The sequence below is a fragment of the Colletotrichum jinshuiense genome, chromosome 1 (genome assembly GCF_051148585.1).
Source record: "Colletotrichum jinshuiense chromosome 1, complete sequence".
NCBI classification, from domain to species: Eukaryota; Fungi; Ascomycota; class Sordariomycetes; order Glomerellales; family Glomerellaceae; genus Colletotrichum; species Colletotrichum jinshuiense.
The window spans coordinates 3,097,896-3,115,160 of NC_139302.1; the positions used below are offsets into that span (position 1 = coordinate 3,097,896).

Below are 17,265 nucleotides of genomic sequence, written 5' to 3' on the forward strand. Positions count from 1 at the left end.
CCCACACCCAACAGTCAAAATGGTTCGCGGCGAGGCTCAGCAGACTAAGGTCCACTACAAGGGCAAGGAGGACGACTTCATCGTCTTCGTTGAGGACGCCGAGTTGTTCAAGAAGTGGAAGAGCGACAAGTCTATTCCCCTGGCACACTTCATCTCCTCATTCAAGATCTTCGTCACGCACAAGTAAGTAACCCAATTAACTCTCACTCTCCGCCCATACATAATCGATGGTGCGATTTCCCACCGGCCCTTTGTGACGAGGCAATTGGCCTAGTCCGGCAATCGGTCGATGTCTCGTCTGAATCGTACTGTACCGCTGGGGCAATTGTCACCCACAGATGACGTGAAGCCACGCCATTGCCGCCGACTACTCTCACGGCCCACCCCCGCATCATCTCAAGACATTTACAGTGGCTAACCCATCAAACCAGGCAAGGCGCACAGGGTGCTTACGACGCCGCGTCCAAGTCCACACTGGAAAACGAGTTCGACACCAGTGTCGATGATGAGGTGATCAAGGCCATCCTGGAGAAGGGTGACGCTCAGAGCGTTGAGGTAAGTGTCGGATAGCACCTTTTGCTTTCCAGGTAGGCACATTGACTAACAACACCTGCAACAGTTCCCCGACCGTCAAGGACCCAAGAACGACTCGCAGGGTGGCATGGTTGCCCACTAGAGTGTTTATGAACTTACTACACATGACTGCCGTTGGCGTGGTACCCGACGGCGTACTGGCTTGAGGCGTTATGTTACGGCGGTGTTGTTGCGGCAATTAAAGCGAAGGAATTGCGCTTGGCAAGAATGCCAACAATGACACCTGGGATGGGATTATTCGAAATGAATATGAATCGCGTCTCTAATCACGATTTTTACCATGCAACGGAGGATTATGTATGAGGCTTGGCAAGTCGACCTACTATGAGAATGGGGGGCCGTCTTTCCAAATAACCTTAAAAAAGTCTCCGAGCCCACTCGAGGGTTCAACATCGACATCTAATCAATATGAGTCGATTGCATTGGGTTTACATAGCTACTAGTTAGCTGAATAAGAGTTCACGACTTCTCAAATTAATATAGGTCTCTTCTTGGCGTGCTATTTATTGTGCCAAGTTAGAAACTTATCAGAGATAAATTACCGCGCTGTTATGGCCAAGCTACCTCAGACCCAAAGCTGGCCCGGTCGCCCTCACGCTGCTTGGCCAGGCAACCCTAATACCTGCCGCTTGGTCATGAGGAAGTAATCAACTGGAGACCCGGTCTATATAAAGACTCGACTAAGTATACCAATATACGGAGGGCTGCGAGAAGTGGGGGCGGAAGTCATCTCTCGTGTTATGTGGTGCGCCCGTTTCTAAAGTGTTTCGGCCAACGCTACGGTCTTGGGGGCATGGAGCCGCGCGACGGCCCCTGCTTCCACCCCCAGCGCATCGCCTTCGCCTCAAACTGAAGGGATTTTTCTGGCCCCCTAGGAGTTTTCCCACGCTCCTTTTCCGGGGGCATTTCGTCGATTGTGCATGCCTACGCACACTCACACGCACGCGCACACACTTGATCGGACAAAAAGGATGTGAAGAAGGGGAGGGCTGCTCGGCCGGTTGCTGCCTCAAAACTCGGATGCATCACGAGCCAAGACCCTTGGCGGCCTGCCATCGGTCTAGCGGCGAACTGTCACCCGTGTCAGCATCCTTAGGTTTGAATCCCACCCCTTGACCCCCAAAAGACTAAGAGACACAGACATCGTCATCTCTTTGTTTGAAAAGGCCCCGGATGGAAGGACGAATATAGTGAGGGAGATAGAAAGGAAAGAAGAACGACAAAGTTTAGGGTAGGAAGGGAGGGAAAAATAAGTCGAGATGAATGCCGGGGATGATACTTGTCTGTCATGTGCCATGTGCACGTTTGATTGCCGTTTTGGGCACCACACCGAAGTCAATAGGTGGAGAAGGACGACATGGCATGCTTGGTTGGGGAGTTGGTTTTTTTGTTATTATTCTTTTTCTTACAAACTTTGGGTTTTTCGTTCTTTCTTGGGGTTTGACATTAGGTGTAGAATTGGTACGTTTGGTTGATCGCTATAGACCAAGACTACGTCTCTTGACAGCGTTGGCTATTCCGGACAGGAGTCCGTTCCTCTTCCCTCTCTTTCCATCATAACTCATCCATCCCGGGGCCGGCCCCACACAAAGTGGTGTTGAGCCGAGCGGGATGATACACCACACCCTTCAAGACATGGGGAGGGTTGTTGGCCCCTAAGCGCGATGCCAAGGGACCTCCTGTCTCCGTCTTGTTCCCAACTACATGCCGGCCACGCACCATACACGCACCACACGACCCTGCCACACAACGTCAACCCATGGTCCATATGTCCTAATCCGCCAGTACGAAACAGGATGAACGAGCAAGGCTACCCTTCTCGTCCAGGACACACGCACACCACCACCACCACCACTGCTACTGCCGCCGTTGCTCCAAGAAGTATGCACACGCTTAGATGACTTGAGAGAGAGGCTCGGTTTCCGAGCCGATTTTTACCAAGAGTTGAGGATAATAATGAGCCGTTTCATGAGGAATAAACGCCGATGCTAGATGCCGTGATATCGATTGTATCGTTAAAAAGAAATGTGTAAAAAAATGATAATGTTGCTCAGAGAAAGAACGGCGAGGGTTCGCTGATTTATCCGAGGTTGTTTTGGGGTTTTGCGCGTCATTGAGTATACGGTGTCCCTCTGTCAGGTCGAGGTACCATGCGAGGTCGAGACGGTTGTATAAGTTGACTAAGTTTAAGGGCGGGCGAGCTATCTTTAGACTCGAGAGCCGTTGCGGCCTCTTTGGGGGAGTGTCCAGGGCTTGGCGCAGATGATCTAATCATTGGGTTAGTTTTTGGGTCGTTGGGTGTGGAATGAGCCAATGCAACGTACCTCGCCTTCACTATAAGCCCAGAAGTAGACGACTAGTCCGATAAGGTAGTATAGAGCGGCGTTCGTGCCCTGGTAAATAAGTGCCGCGGCGAGGGTGGTGAGAGGCAGAATGATGAGGCGGAACTCCAGACTGCGGTGGATCGACGAGCCGGCGATGAAAACCAGAGGCCACTCCAGGGCTACCATAAATAAGGCCATGACCAAATTGATGATCTGTAACACCGGCACAGGCTTGACGGCCGGGTCCAGAGTCTTTGTCAGGAAGTCCCAAAAGATCTTGGGCCAGAAAAAGCCTTCAAGAGCGGCGGCAAACTGGTCTATCCACGAGGTTAGTATTGGCTACTTGGGTCCGATGGAGTGTTTACTTACAGGCTGCCGCGCTCATGACAATGAGCCGAGCCCAATGGTTCTTGATAAGACGACCCATCTTTCCAGATTAAATGTTGTTCTTGATCTTTGTCTTTGAACCTTCTTTTCCTCTCTCTTTCCGATTGTTTAGTTTCGTAAAATCTTGCGATCCTTCGGCGTTGATGTGACTTCGATGTGTCGTCCCTTTCCTCTTTTCCCAAAAAGAAAAAAACCCGTAATACCAGCGAATGAAGAGAACGAGAGAAGCGGTCGTCGAGATCGGGGTCCTCTCTTGTAAATAAAACGGGTAAAAGGCGACTCAGTCGAAAGAAACCGTACAACGGCGAAAGGAAAGGAATAGGTACCGGACCTGCGGGGTGAAAGAAGAAGTGAAGGCGTCGAGCAGAAGTATGTCGATATTAAAAGAAGGCTATCGACAGGCTAGTGCACAGCGCTGGCGAGGCAAAGAAGAGAAGGTGAAGTGGAAGGACAAGAAAGTGTCAACCGAACCCAAGGCGGGGAGGAAGACAGATCTATATTGAGATGAGAGTCGGGACGGATGAGACGACCTGAACTGAAGACCAGACCAGGGGGTGTGGTTGTGAAGGAGGTGGGGGAGGGTGTGGGCTTGTCCAGCCCAGAGGGCAAGACGCCGAGCCGCACAGAAGAGTGGTTGAAGCTTGTATCAGGATGGGCCCCGGGCTGGGTTGTTGGTCAGGGTATCACTACTGGGGGTTTCTGGCTCGATGGTGGAGCGAGTGCTCTTGAGATCCAAGTTCGAGCAATCTGATCTATGATGACAGCGGGCATCCGAGCGGCATTGAGACGTTTCTGGTTGCACGAGGGTCCTGGTTCTGCCAGAGTTTGGCCAGGCAGGATCAGAGGCGGAGCCAGGGGGTGGTCAAGTGTAAGTGGTGGTTGAAATGGTGGTTGTGACGGCTGTGGCGGCGTATGATGTTCGTGGGAACTGTGGGATCCGAAGGCTGAAGCGTTGAGGCTCTGTGGGAATTATCCTCCTAGTGCCGGGAAGCTCTCGTGAGGCACGGGGTATGAGGCAGAGGTCGGGGTGGTGAAGTGTTGTGGTGGAGTCTATAGTACGTGATGTTCGTCAGGGATCTGTGCTCTATTGCCCCCGTCGCATGAAGGTTGTTTGAAGATCAGACAAAAAGTTGTCAGGGACACTGGCGAGGTAAGGAGGTGGAAGAGGGGACAGAAACAACGGATAGTCGCACACGCGGAAGATGGAGGTAGATGAGTTTTAAGAAACGCCAGCTCTTGGAGCCGGGGTGTGCATTTCTCCATCTGGACGGGATGGGATGCAAGAAAGAAGTGCAGTGCAGAAAGCGGCATCATACGTCCGTCCAGCATCGCAGCGTTACCATTACCCGCCCGACCCAGCCACGGCCGAGACCGCCCATCATCTCAGTCGAGAGCCAGTTGAAAGTGGTCACACACACGCGCGCGCAGATTGAAAGAGGGCGACTACGCACTAGCCAGGCCAGGACACAGGGGGGTTGTGGCCGTCACTTGACTGCAAGATGGGGATATACGTGGGTGAAGGATGTAGGCCGGCGGGTACGGATGCAATGATGGCCGGGATGGGGACGTGAGAAGAGGGACATGATTCCTGCAAGCAAACCTGCCAGGCGAGGCGAGGGACGGTTGAAGGGCTCTTGGGCAGAGAGGAATCGAGAATAGCAGACGAGGTTAACGGCCAAGGTGATTGGACTCGCACCCAGAAGTCGTGGGCGGTTAGAAAACGAGCTCAGACCAATAAGATCCATCGCCGCTTCACTCTGGTGATGTGCCCCTGCCGCCAAGGGGCCAGGGGTGAGACTGGGGTCGTCTGGTCTGCCGTCAGATCAGCACATCCCAGCGTCAGAGGGGACGGGATGGCTACCTGGCTTCCCTGCCAATTCTGACCTGAGAGCAGGTATCTGTCCTGTCGTCCCAGGTTTCCCCTCGCTCCTACCACACCGCAGCTCAATGCCTGCCCCTGGTCGTTCGCGCACAAACAGAGGGGAACGGCACAGCACAGCGCAGCGCAGCACCCACAGCACTCCCCCCAAGCAGGGACTGAGTGCCCTGGAGACACCAGCCTCCAGCGGCCCAGCGTGCTAGAGTGCTGCTCTCCTCCCCACCCACTTTTGGAGGAGAAAAACAATGATTTACGGACCAGCGGCCGATTTAATTAATTTATCTTCGGTCGCATCCGCAAATGAGAACCCGGACAAATCTACGATAGGCAATTGGGACGCAATGAAGCAGGTCAAAAGAAACAAATACCCGCAATTGCCTGTTCCTGGGCACTCAAGCGTGGTCCAAGAAAAGACACAGAGGCAAACGTTTCCTGCTGTTTGTATGCCCAACCCCTCTGCAGAGCCACACCAAGCGGAATGAGTCCGAAAAGACAATGCAGCCGGCTCACACCCTCCTCGGCCTCCCGCTCTCCCCGCTCCTACACGCTTCTCTTGTCGCACGAACTCAATCCATCTTTTCCAGATGGCGTCCCAGGCGTAACGGTGATCGCGCACACACAAAAAAACTGACACAGCCCAGGCCATCCCGAACTTCAGGGCCAGAATCACCTTCCTCTCCCAATTGTGTGTTCATGCCATCTGAACCTATGCAAAAGCCTGAGACGGCTGATCAAAACCGCCTCAGACAGAGGTGAGTTCCAGAATCGCGATGCTGAGGCACATTTGGTTTGAGAAGATGGGACGGCTGCCCACCGCCCGGTCGCAGTCACGGTCTCGTCCGAGACCAACCCTGTCGTCCACTTGACCGCTACGAATTGCCTCGCTGCATTTGAAGGGTTCCTACCGCAACAACAGAGGGAACCCTGTAACCGAAGGCTTTGGTGGGAGGTACTATAGTAGACCCTGGCCCCGTTGCCCCAAGAGAATTCCATGCTGGCTGGAGCCCGGACATGCCACATGGGAGATATTGGACATGGGTCCGGGTTTTCTTTCCTCTACCCCTGCTCTTCTAGCCTTGGGGGCGGGCGGGCACCGTCTTCAAAGTTGACAGCGACCATAATGACGACAACCACGGCCGGCAGTGATAGTGGAGAACGGCGAGTCCATACCCGAGGAGTGCAGCCTCAACGGCATCGTCCACCGAGAGACAGAAGGGAGGCCATGACACCCACCGCTCGCTGCTAAGCCTAATGAAGCCTCGCCCCCAGTACGAGCTGACGGCGCGGGTGACAACCAAAAGAAGACGGTTGCGCCTTGTTCAGCAAAGCTTTAATCTGCATGAACACCTGCCTCCCTGACGCCTCCCGTCTTACGGGCAGGTCCAGTCGACACCGTCTTGGCCCGATCAACAGACGGCTGAGGCAATAAGGATGAACGCTGCATCTCACAGGCAGAGAACAGACCACCGTGAGGACAGTGACGTTGCTTACATCAAATGCTGCCAAGCAACCCATGTCGAAAAAACCTTAAAGTCGAAGAGGAGAAAGGGGGAGGCTTTGCTTTGCTCCCGCTACCAATGGCGCTCAAGTCTGGCTGGTCCTCCTGCTGGCTTGCCCGTCCGCGTCGCAACAAAACCGAGCGCCCATGATTCTTCAGACGATCCTTTTGGGATGTAAAGCCGTTGTCCCCAAAGCGCCGAGGACCATGGCTGGCATCGTCAGCTTTCTGCGGCAAACGCCCGAGTGTCAATGCTGACAGCCCCGATCGTCTATTCGAAGCCCATACTTGGCGTAAAGGATTCTGGGTGCAGTCGTTGCACTTCTCCACACCTTGGCCGTTCACGGTATCAGCCTCTCGCCGCCATATCCTCACCAGAAAAACCTTCGGTGCAAACCGTCTTGGCGTAGGCACGCGTCCTTGTGTCACCTACGTCTCCGCGATATTGTACGTGCTCGAGTCGAGCACGGTGGACTGCAAATAGAGTGCTCAGTCGTTAATGGCTGCTTGCTTGATTCAGCGTTGTTACGGCTAGTCAATCGGGACGCTGAATCAATAGTCTCGGGCCAAGAACTTGGAGGGACGCAAAAAAACTGCTCAGAACGAGGTCGGCTCAGCAGGCGAGTCGCGGGGTTGGCTGGGCCTTTTTGATTCTTGTCAATTAACAATATGCACTCTTGCCGAATTAAAGAGCCTGCATCGCATCTCGCCCAACCCTCTCTGCATCCAAAGATCGTTACTGCGCAATGAGCACTAAAAATAAAGCAGACAGGGAAACCTAAAAACCCGCCGCTCGCTACAAGTGTATTCAACTCTATTTTGTCGGGCGGCTCAACGCTGCTGCTCATTGGTTCCCCTCACAGCAGCCCACATGGCCTCGACCCATCTGGCCAACCAGCAAAGCTGGCGCATCCGGTTGGAGGTGGCATTCGTCACTTGTGCTACTGCAACCGCCGACAGCAATCACAGTAATCACAGCAATATTGCATTCTCTTCGCAAAGAATTATGGAGGCTGGAAGTTGAGCAGAACCCTGGACCTGGATCTCGAGAAGCGGTCTGCATACTTTATCCACCGTTCTTGACACTCGGCACCTCAATTCACACGCCAGAAATAGCGTCTCCATGGTCAGATGGCTCCGGTGGCATGGCATGAGCAGATCTTGCCAGCCATTCCGGTGGTGCCATGCAACGCCAGCTCCTCGCCGAGCATTAATTTGCCCGAGAGCTGGCTTCACCGACATCGTCTGTCAAATGGCCACACAAGGTCGTGACAAGGTTGGCCACTTGCCTGTTGCGGGGGTTCCTGCCATCACTCGTCGCCCAGGGCGTGCTCACTTCACAATGTCACCTATATCACATCACAAAGCACGAGGCCATCACATGTCCAAAGCTCTGGCCAGATAGGCATACCGGCGCGGAATCCAGACCGGACCAAGCGTCTCGTTTTCAAGCTTTTGTGTGATATCGCATACCATGGCATAGTACGGGTGCAATACGGCTACAATATGGATGCAATACGGGTGCAATATGGAACTGCCCGTTCCCTCACTCTTAGTCCGGACAACTTCAGGGTCTTGCCTGGTAAGGTTTACGGCCATTTACCGATGATTTTGCACATGGTTGGGTGTGGCCTCTGCGGCACGACTCGGGGTCGGCTGCCAAGTGCCGTGCTGAAGTCACAAAATGCGCGTGCCTGTGTCAGTTTCTCCCCTCCACCCCGGTTCGCAGAAACCAAACCCTTGGAAAACCAGGCAATCCCCACCCAACGTGACCTTCGCATTGCAGCAACCCGGCGAGGCGGGGAGCCAAGAAAACTTCTAGAGCTTTCGGCAAAGGGTGCAAGATCGTCAAAGGCCAAAAAGGCAACAAAACAGGCGTAAAACTGACAACAATCATGGGTCGGGGGCAGGAAACTGACCAGTGCTTCGAGAGCAGCACATCAATCGAGAGCCAAGACCGGATAAGCGCTGGATCGGTCCCATAGCTTGCTTATCAATATGCGCTATTGACGTTGGAAACCGATCCTCCTCGATCAAACACGCACTGCTGCACGCCTTTCTCTATCTAACCTCTATCTCTGATCTTCGTTGGGTAGCAAAACACACAAGGGCCCCAGGTTGGCTTCTTGATCAGCACGGCCTTTGAGCAGAGCCGAGAGGGGAACCACGTCTGGCTGTGACGGCTCCCACCCCCCGACATCAAGTGCCTCACCTTTTTCCTGGCTGGCAGGGACACATCACACACACGGACACACAGATCCTTGCCTTTCATCCAGACTTTGTGAGACGATAGACGAGAGTTGGCAGGAGCTCCAAACGGTTTTCCCGCGGTGTCAACCGGTCTTCTGAGGCACGAACGACTGTCAAATTCTTTTGCTTTCCCTCCTCTGCCCGAGTGGCTCTTGTGAAGGATGTCTAGGCCTTCGCCACAGCTCCCCACCACGCGACATGATGGCATCGGCCCCTCTCGTCTCAATTCTTACATGGTGATGCACACGGAACACAGCCTCCCCGAGTCCTTCCCCATCTCCCCCATCGTATTCCTCTTCGCGGCTCAGCGAAACCCCAAGATCCGAACATTCCTTCAAGCGAGCGGCCGGAAGTAAGATGCCATCCGAAGCCAGCGTTGCATCGTGATCCTCCCTGTTCATCCTCGCTCCAAGCATCGAAACCGTCCCCCCCTCCCCTCGGGCCCCCCTTTTGTTGTTCCTCAAGTGAGGATCACATTCTCCTGAGCAAGGAAAGAGAGAACCCGTGCCCCCTCCGCCGGGCCCAGTAGGTCCAGGATCTGCGCCTTGCCCTGCTCGGTCTCGGCGAGGGCGGCCACTTCATGTGGTGACCTTCCAAGTTCGCTAAGAAGGTTGGTAGTATGCTCAGAGAGTGGTGAGCATCCGCTAGCCATGTGCTGGAGGAGGGAGAAAGGGGTGGGCTGTGCCGAAGAGGCGCTGGGATTTGCTGTGGAGAGCGAAGTTTGGAGGGCGTTGAGAGTGTTTGGAAGATCCGAGACAGAGGACAGAGGGATTAGAGGGAGGTCAAGTTTGTTCAGTATCCTTTGTTACGGTGTTGTTAGTCTTACACATTTATACAACTTGTTAAATAGGATTGGTGACGCTCTCCTACTCAATTTGCAGCTTCACAAACGCCCCCGTTGGATCGGCATCCTGCCCCCGGCCGTCGAGAAGGAAAATGATGGCCGCGTCCCGGCCTCCGTCAAGGTGGTAGAGCCGATCCAGCCGTTGCTCCTTGGCCGGCGCGCCCATGTCTGTTGGCGAGAGAAGGACGAGACGGAAGACACGACCATTTTCAGAGAGGGGCAGGGCGATATCGTGCGTGTTCAGCTTGCTCTCTGCGGTCGTTGTCAGTGACTGCCGGAAAGACAATGCTGTTTGAGTTCTACATCACCCTTGGCCTGCGTGGCGCCTTTGGACAGCAACGGAATCGCCGGAGCCCACTCCGGACGCTTTCGGAGGGAAGAGCAGAACATAGCTTCGATGCGGGTGAATGCTATTGGAGTGAGTTCAAGAGAATGCGTAGTCTGGGACTGGACCCCAAGTTGAAAGTTGAAAATGCTTCTTTTTTTTGTTGATTTGATTTGTAGCTATTGTCTTCTAGGTGAGGTGAGTCAAGTCTTTAAGGTTGACAGGAGCTACCTGCCCGCTCCTGCCTTTTAGTTAGTTTTCTTTCTTTCTCTCGAGAGTGAGATCCCGTCTAAGATGTCGCCCGTAAAGTTACATGTGCCGTACAAGCACAACAGGGGCTCGCCCGCTAAATGGTATCATTGAACATAGTACAAATCCGCGCCTCTCTTCTAGCCCCCTCGCTTCGGTAGCGCCCTATGCAGCAGACGCTGTCGGCGTCGGCGTCGGCTCCGGCAGCAGTTGCAGACTCGGCAGCAGCGGCTTCTTCGTCTTCGGGTCTCTCAACTCCTTCAGCGCAGCCTGCAGCGCCTCATACCTCTCCGTTCGCTGTTCCTCCCTCCGGGCCAGCTCCTCCTCGCGCCGCGTCAACTCCTCGAGCTTCTCGTCGAGAATCTTGATGCGCTCCGCGTTCTGGTCAGGCTTTTGCGCCGCCTTCCAGTACTCGTAGACAATAATGGCACTCGCCACACCGAGAATGAAGGCATCGCCAATGACGTCCGCGAAGAGGTCAACGGCCTTGGCCTCGGGCAAGGACCTGAACTTGCGCCGCCACACGCTTCTGGGCTTTTCCTTGGCCGTGCTGCTAGCAGAGGAGGCAGTACGTTTCGCGGCTTCGGGGTTCTCGGCATCGAGTTTCGCCTGGCGCGCCTTGGCGGCTTCTTCCTTCTCGATCTGCTCCTTCGTCTTCACCGTCGGCGCCTCGGCCTTCTCCTTGGCTCTCAACTCGGCGTCGGGGTTGCGGAGGAGCGCGACAGAGAGGCGCATATTGAGCTGGTGTATCGATTGGCCATAGCGGGCGGCGAGGGCGCGGAATTTCGGATGGTCGTGCGCGTGTGCCTTGATTTGGTTCTGGGAGGAGCAAGATGAGTCAGACTGTGTTGCTGGAAGAGCACGTTGGGAAAGAGGCAGAGTTTCAACTTACGGCGCCGTACTTGGACACGTGCCGCACGAAGAGGGCAGCGAGCTTGAAAAGCGGTAGTGGCACCATGGTGGGGTGTTTTTGCGAGGTAGATCGAGCGAGGGAGGTTTAGATGGGAGAGCTCCGGGAGCTTTGTGCTACGGCTTTGCTTGGCCTGGCCTTGGCGATCTCGTTTTTCGTCAATTGGAATGGAGTAAGTCAATTGACTATGGTAAAGAGCAATCCAGATACCGCGGAGACAGAGACACTATTTACAATGTCGAGGGACTCCGTGGGCCGGATTTATCGGTGTTGCTTTAGGCACCGGACGTTGATGCCGCCCGCAGTGGAAATAATTCGGAACACGCTCATTTGATGTTCCGCTTCTTTAAGCTTCCAAGGTTCGGAGCCGATTTCTGTCAGCACGGGCAACCCCGGACTGAGACCTTGAGCGTGGAAAGTTCCAGCTTAGGGAGTTGTCTGAAGGTGTCAGCCTCCAACGAAGGTTCTATTACAGAAGATACTTACTGTTCAATGCTTTTGGGGACATTTTGAACCTTTCCCCGAAGGAAACCTTTCTGGGTTGCTACTTCCTTGAATATCAAGCCATGATATAATTGATGAATGGTCTTCCGGTCCATACTTGCTTACCTAAGTCGCTCATATTAGCGGTTAAACAGCAGATGCCGTCTGTGGGGCCACAGTGGGCAGATTTAGTGGGCCCCCAGTACTGAACCCAGCGTTTCCAGCCTGTTGTTTCCGGGGCAACGGCACGCGAAGCGAAGGTCAACAGCGACGGCACACACCAACCCGGTCCTTCACTCCACCCCCATCACCAAAAGTTTACTGTTCGTTCAACAGCGCATCATCCCGACAACTCTTAGTCCGGTGAGTTTCTGCGACGGTTTTTTTTCTCGTCAGCAGCAGTTTGTTCGCCCTGGCCCTCGATTGCCGCGAACCCTTTGCCCAACATCTGTTTACACGCATGACAACGTTGCGAGACTGGTAAGTAAACATTCTCTTCGCCTTGTTGCTGCTTGTATTCCCGCTTGTGTTTTATCCCATGCGCTCGATGTGGCGGGCAACGCCTGCACGGAAATACTCTGCTCTTCCCAATTCCTCCCGGTTCCTTCCCATTGAATCACGAAAAGCGCTTAACCGTCTTTTCACCCACCGTTTTCCCCATGTTCTGACCGACGATCGCGCAACAGGTCCTTCCTCTCCACCGTTCGGGGCCGATCTTGATTTTGCTGTACACTTTCGAGAGTCCCTCCTCTCGAGCCTGCGTGGACCAAAAACACACTCGAGGCCACAGCCATGGCCCATAGACTCGTGGCAAAAGGGGGCGTCGATTTGGAGGCCTTGTCGCCTAGGGACGCCAACGCTCAGCGTATGCCCAAGGCAATCGAAATGAAGACGTCTAAGCCCGTCGCCCAGCTCAAAGCTGCCAAGGATAAGGAACCACCACCGCAACCACCCGCCACCGTCGACGAGCCCCCGAGCACCGACCGTCCCAATGGAGCCGTCTACCAGGTTGGCAGGATGCTCGGCAAGGGTGGCTTCGCCGTGGCCTACCAGGGATATCTTCTGCCGGAGCGCAAGAAGTATGCTCTGAAAATTGTGCGGAGCCAGATGCCCTCCAAGATGCAGCAAAAGGTCAGCATTCCGTTTCCGTATCTCGCAGAGGCCCATTCTAACCCGTCGCACAGTTCCAAACCGAGCTCCAGATCCACTCCAAGATGAACCAGAAGAATATTGTCCAGTTCTTCAGGGCCTTCGCGTTTCACGACTGCATGTATCTGGCTATGGAGCTCTGCTCCAACGGCTCTCTCATGGACATGGTCAAGAAGCGTAAGGGTCTGACTGAGCCCGAAGTTCGGTTTTACTCCATTCAGGTGGCTGGAGCCATCAAGTACATGCACGGAAAGGGCATCATCCACCGAGATCTGAAGATGGGCAACATCTTCCTCGACCACAGGATGAATGCCAAGGTTGGTGACTTTGGACTGGCTGCTTTGCTGGTTACGGGCCGGGATATGCAAACCATAAGAAGGACCACATTGTGCGGCACGCCCAACTACATCGCTCCCGAGATTCTCCAGAAGGGCAAGAAGGGCCACGACCATATGGTCGATATCTGGAGTTTGGGCATCATCATGTTAGTGCCTTTAAAAAACGATGTCGCCAGATCTTTCACTGACTAAAGCAGGTTCGCCATGTTGACATCAAAGCCGCCCTTCCAATCGACGAGCACCGAAGAGATTTACCGCCGAGCGAGAGAGCGAGACTACGAATGGCCGAACCCGGAAACTACGCAAAAGTACATCAGCGAACAAGCCAAGGACTGCGTTGCCACCATGCTTGAGGACGCCGATATGAGACCAGACCCTGATGTCATCGTCCAACACCCTTTCTTCACCTGCGGCTTCATGCCAGTGGAGGCCGACATGACGACTAGACTCCTTACCCTGCCGCCCGACGGTTCAGAGTTCTACACGGACCGTATGAGCCCTCAGTTGCAAGCGGTTACCAAGAGAAACATGGAGAGCATGTGCAGAGAATGCGGAGTCGGACCCTGGGCCCCTGTTCAGGTTGTTCACACGCAAACATGGAAGGAAATGGCTGCGGAGGAGAAGTCGGGTCTGACACCCATGATTCCTCTGGGAGAGGACGTTGTATACAGGCCCTTTGACGACTGGCTTCGCGAGAAGCGACAGGCTCGTGCTCTCGCTGCTTCGTCGTCGACACGCCCCGATGCCACGACAGAACCTCAGCTGAGCGCTTCGCAAACTGCCCCCACAGGCCTGCTGCGCCAACCTCCTCAAAGCTTTGCCGCGCAGCAAAGGGCACAGAACCGGCCTCCTGTACCGGTTGGTAGCACCAGGTCACGACCCCAGCCAGAAACGACCTCTCAGCCGGTAGAGGCAGCACGCCCTAGATCAGTCAGACAGTATAGCGCACCGGAATCTAGAACGAACCAGCTTGCCGAAGCGCCATTGAGAAAATCGACTGCCAGTCGAAGGACCCCGCTTCCGACAACACAGTCGGAAGGCGCTCTGCCCAGCCAGGCCATGGTCCCCCAAGCTTCGAACCAAGCCACCGTCACCATGACGGGTCTCCTAGACAATCTCAAAATCTCGTCGGACCAAACCGAGAAGGCATCCCTCTTCAGCCCGGCTGAGTGCGCCGAACCGGTAGCAGGCTCAAAGCCAGATGTTGTACTCGAGCGCCTCCGCCGGCTCCAGGCCGAGCTGGAGCGTGCTTTGAACGCTCGTACCATGGCCATTATCTCGTCCAAGGACACCACCCCGCCCCATCCCAACGTGGTTGTCAAGTGGGTGGATTATACTAACAAGTTTGGTCTTGGCTACATTCTGAATGACGGCGGTGTTGGTTGTGTTCTGCGCGATATCCCCACGACCGAGAGCAACAAGACCCTTACACTGCCCTCAGCATGCATGCTCGTGCGTGATGCTGAACGGCACATTGAGCGAAGACATGACGAATCATACCCCGAGAGGCACCAGCCGCTGCCACCCAAGCAAGATATCCACTTCTACGAGAACAACGGCGAAGCGGGCCTGTCCCGAGTATCTGTTTCCTCGAAGCAGTTCCGCGTGCCCGTTTACGAGGACGGAACGCCCGGGAAGCTCAACCCCGGAAAGGATGTTTTCGAGCACAGGAAGAGGGAGCGAGTCATTCTTTGGAAGAAGTTTGCCAACTACATGATCGCCTACGGCAGAGACGAGCCGGTGCCTGCCGAGGAAACCGTTACCCGTCCCATGGAGCTTTCTGTCAACAGCGCCCAGCCTTCGGATTTGGTCACCTTCTACCAACGGTTCGGCGATGTCGGCTGCTGGGTGTTTGGTGACGGGCATCTTCAGGTAATAATTTCACCATATACACTCAACAAGACAAAACTAACGATGCTACTAGTTCAACTTCCCTGATCACACTAAGATTGTTCTGAATGCCGCGGGAACATGGTGTCATTTCTGGCACCTTCCTATTGATGCAGCAGAGAACCTCGCCACCACTGGCAGTCTAGGAGCCGCCGCTCTTGACGAGAGAGCCATGCTGTCGTACCCTCTGCAGACGCTGCTGAACTTCCAAACTAAGCCCTCGGCGGCTCGCTCTACTCGCACGACTACGACGTCGCGCCGGCGCCCTGAAATCCCCACCGACCTTCAAGGAATTCCTGCTTCTAACGATTTCCGTCGAAAGATTGAATTCATCAAGAACGCAGTCAAGGAATGGGTTGGCAATGGCGGCCTGGGCAATAGCGCCATGGACCGCGACCACAGACTCCGCTGGGGAGGTCACCGTGAGACCGTCATGGGCAACACCTTTATCAAGGGTGTTTGGGTGACTGTCGGTGCTCGATGGGGCGACACCAGGCTATCAGCTTACATCGATCCCGCCAATCCCATGGAAATGGGAGAGGAGATTGACGAGTCCAAGAGACGACGCCACTGAAAGATTGCATTTGTGTTTCCTAATGGAGTTATGGGCAACATGGGAGCGAGGGAGAGAGAGACATGCATTGTTACGCATATTTATGGATAATTACATTTCAGCCAGTCCGGTCAGCCGGCTGGCCCTCACGAGTCACGCCATGGTCACCATAGCAGGGGATGGCCTTTGGGTCGGGCATGATTGGAGTTTTGAGGTCTTGCGGACATAGCAATGGCGTCATGGGAGCATAATATATTGTTACGAGTATCTATCTATACAGCGCTGCTTCGACGGTGTTTTGTCTGTTGCCATGTGAAAGGGCCGCAGGGTGTTATATTCGCTGTCCATTCTACTCAGCTAGGCTTGTCCTTGTCTTTAAGATGCAATATGCCGCTTATAATACCGTTTAGCGGGTTCACTGCCAAACCAATTTTCTTTACTTGCAGACCAAGCATCGATAGGGGACTTGTTGGGGACCCAACCAACGCAGATTCCCATTAGAATTCGATTCTCATTTGTTAGTTGGCTTAATTATTCTTATTGTTTTCACTTGCTGCCGAAGTGCTCATTTGACAGGCTACATACCGTGTGCGATGAGAGAACCACCACCGGGTGGGTGAGCCAATTCCGAAGGGAAGCTCTCAGCTTCGTGGACGAGTGGCTCTATGCAGGCCGACTCTCTGTCGTCTCTATCTCCTTCAGGATTCGCCGGGTGTTTTTCTTATTTTCATGTCTCCGAGTTTGGCTGATTCAGGGGGTTGCCTGGATTTGGCAATCGGGCTCGGGGGTCGTCGGCACATTATTACTGGCCTGCTTGAAAGAGAAGTCGCCGACCGAATGACTACAGCATTGATGACCGATTTGCACTCTCGGCTGATTATGATTATACGCAAAAACGCCAATCTTCAATAACGTGTATTCGGACGTGTTTGTGTTCAAGCTCGTAACTGCACAAACACCTGCTTTCATGAAAAGTGAGGGTAAATTTGCAGGCTCAAGAAGAAACATCACACCAAGGCGAGTTCCGCCGTTCCCAATTCTCAAAGAACCGGGCTGTCTCTGCGTGAATGGTCGATTCCTGCAGCTAGCAGTGTGAGTCTTTTCCTCGCCTCTTTCTTTGATTCGACTGGGTTTGAGAACCAACCTGCTAGACTGCTGCGCACGCCTTGATACGATACATCTACATGCTGTGGTTCTGTTGGTATCACAGGATACCCGTACGGGTAGTAAATCGAACGAAGAGCAAAACCGGTACTGTATTCTGTAGTTGTGTGTGTGTAGATGGAAGAAAAGAGAGGCAGCTAGCGGAAGCAGCAGTTGTGAAGATATCGCTGTTGGCGGCCCGGAGGTAGAATCTCCGGGCCCGACTGCTGCCGCTTCCCACGAACTGACCGCCTGCCCGTATTCTAGCTGGGTAACCCAACAGGTTCCATCCGTTGGCGAAATTCCATGGCCCAAAAATTGCTGCCGTAACAAACGTTTGGCATTGCCACGCATGGTAAAACTTCTTGTCTCCAGAACATAGCCGTAACCTTTAGGTTCATTCGAGATCTGACGTGGTCACTTTGCAACTGCACAGGCTATCCGGGTGT

The 17,265-nt window shown here is 54.1% G+C and overlaps 5 protein-coding genes across 5 annotated transcripts; 2 read left to right on the forward strand and 3 right to left on the reverse strand.

Moving 5' to 3' along the window:
* Positions 1-19: 19 nt before the first annotated feature.
* Positions 20-676, forward strand: EsH8_I_000782 (ribosome maturation protein; the record flags this gene model as incomplete). The annotated part of the gene is made up of 3 exons (XM_083268195.1): positions 20-183; positions 432-555; positions 620-676. The coding sequence occupies 3 exons, from the start codon at positions 20-22 to the stop codon at positions 674-676; spliced, it is 345 nt and encodes a 114-aa protein (XP_083118633.1).
* A 2,125-nt stretch (positions 677-2,801) lies between these two features.
* On the reverse strand, positions 2,802-3,345 carry EsH8_I_000783 (uncharacterized protein; the record flags this gene model as incomplete). Its single annotated transcript, XM_083268196.1, has 3 exons — positions 2,802-2,861; positions 2,919-3,235; positions 3,288-3,345. The coding sequence occupies 3 exons, from the start codon at positions 3,343-3,345 to the stop codon at positions 2,802-2,804; spliced, it is 435 nt and encodes a 144-aa protein (XP_083118634.1).
* A 6,047-nt stretch (positions 3,346-9,392) lies between these two features.
* Positions 9,393-9,942, reverse strand: EsH8_I_000784 (uncharacterized protein; the record flags this gene model as incomplete). Its single annotated transcript, XM_083268197.1, has 2 exons — positions 9,393-9,732; positions 9,803-9,942. The coding sequence occupies 2 exons, from the start codon at positions 9,940-9,942 to the stop codon at positions 9,393-9,395; spliced, it is 480 nt and encodes a 159-aa protein (XP_083118635.1).
* A 573-nt stretch (positions 9,943-10,515) lies between these two features.
* Positions 10,516-11,308, reverse strand: EsH8_I_000785 (optic atrophy 3 protein-domain-containing protein; the record flags this gene model as incomplete). Its single annotated transcript, XM_083268198.1, has 2 exons — positions 10,516-11,169; positions 11,243-11,308. The coding sequence occupies 2 exons, from the start codon at positions 11,306-11,308 to the stop codon at positions 10,516-10,518; spliced, it is 720 nt and encodes a 239-aa protein (XP_083118636.1).
* Positions 11,309-12,535: 1,227 nt separating this feature from the next.
* EsH8_I_000786 (uncharacterized protein) lies at positions 12,536-15,694 on the forward strand (the record flags this gene model as incomplete). Its single annotated transcript, XM_083268199.1, has 4 exons — positions 12,536-12,874; positions 12,928-13,376; positions 13,428-15,102; positions 15,155-15,694. 4 exons carry the CDS (start codon positions 12,536-12,538, stop codon positions 15,692-15,694), a joined length of 3,003 nt encoding a protein of 1,000 aa, XP_083118637.1.
* Between the last annotated feature and the right edge of the window lie 1,571 nt (positions 15,695-17,265).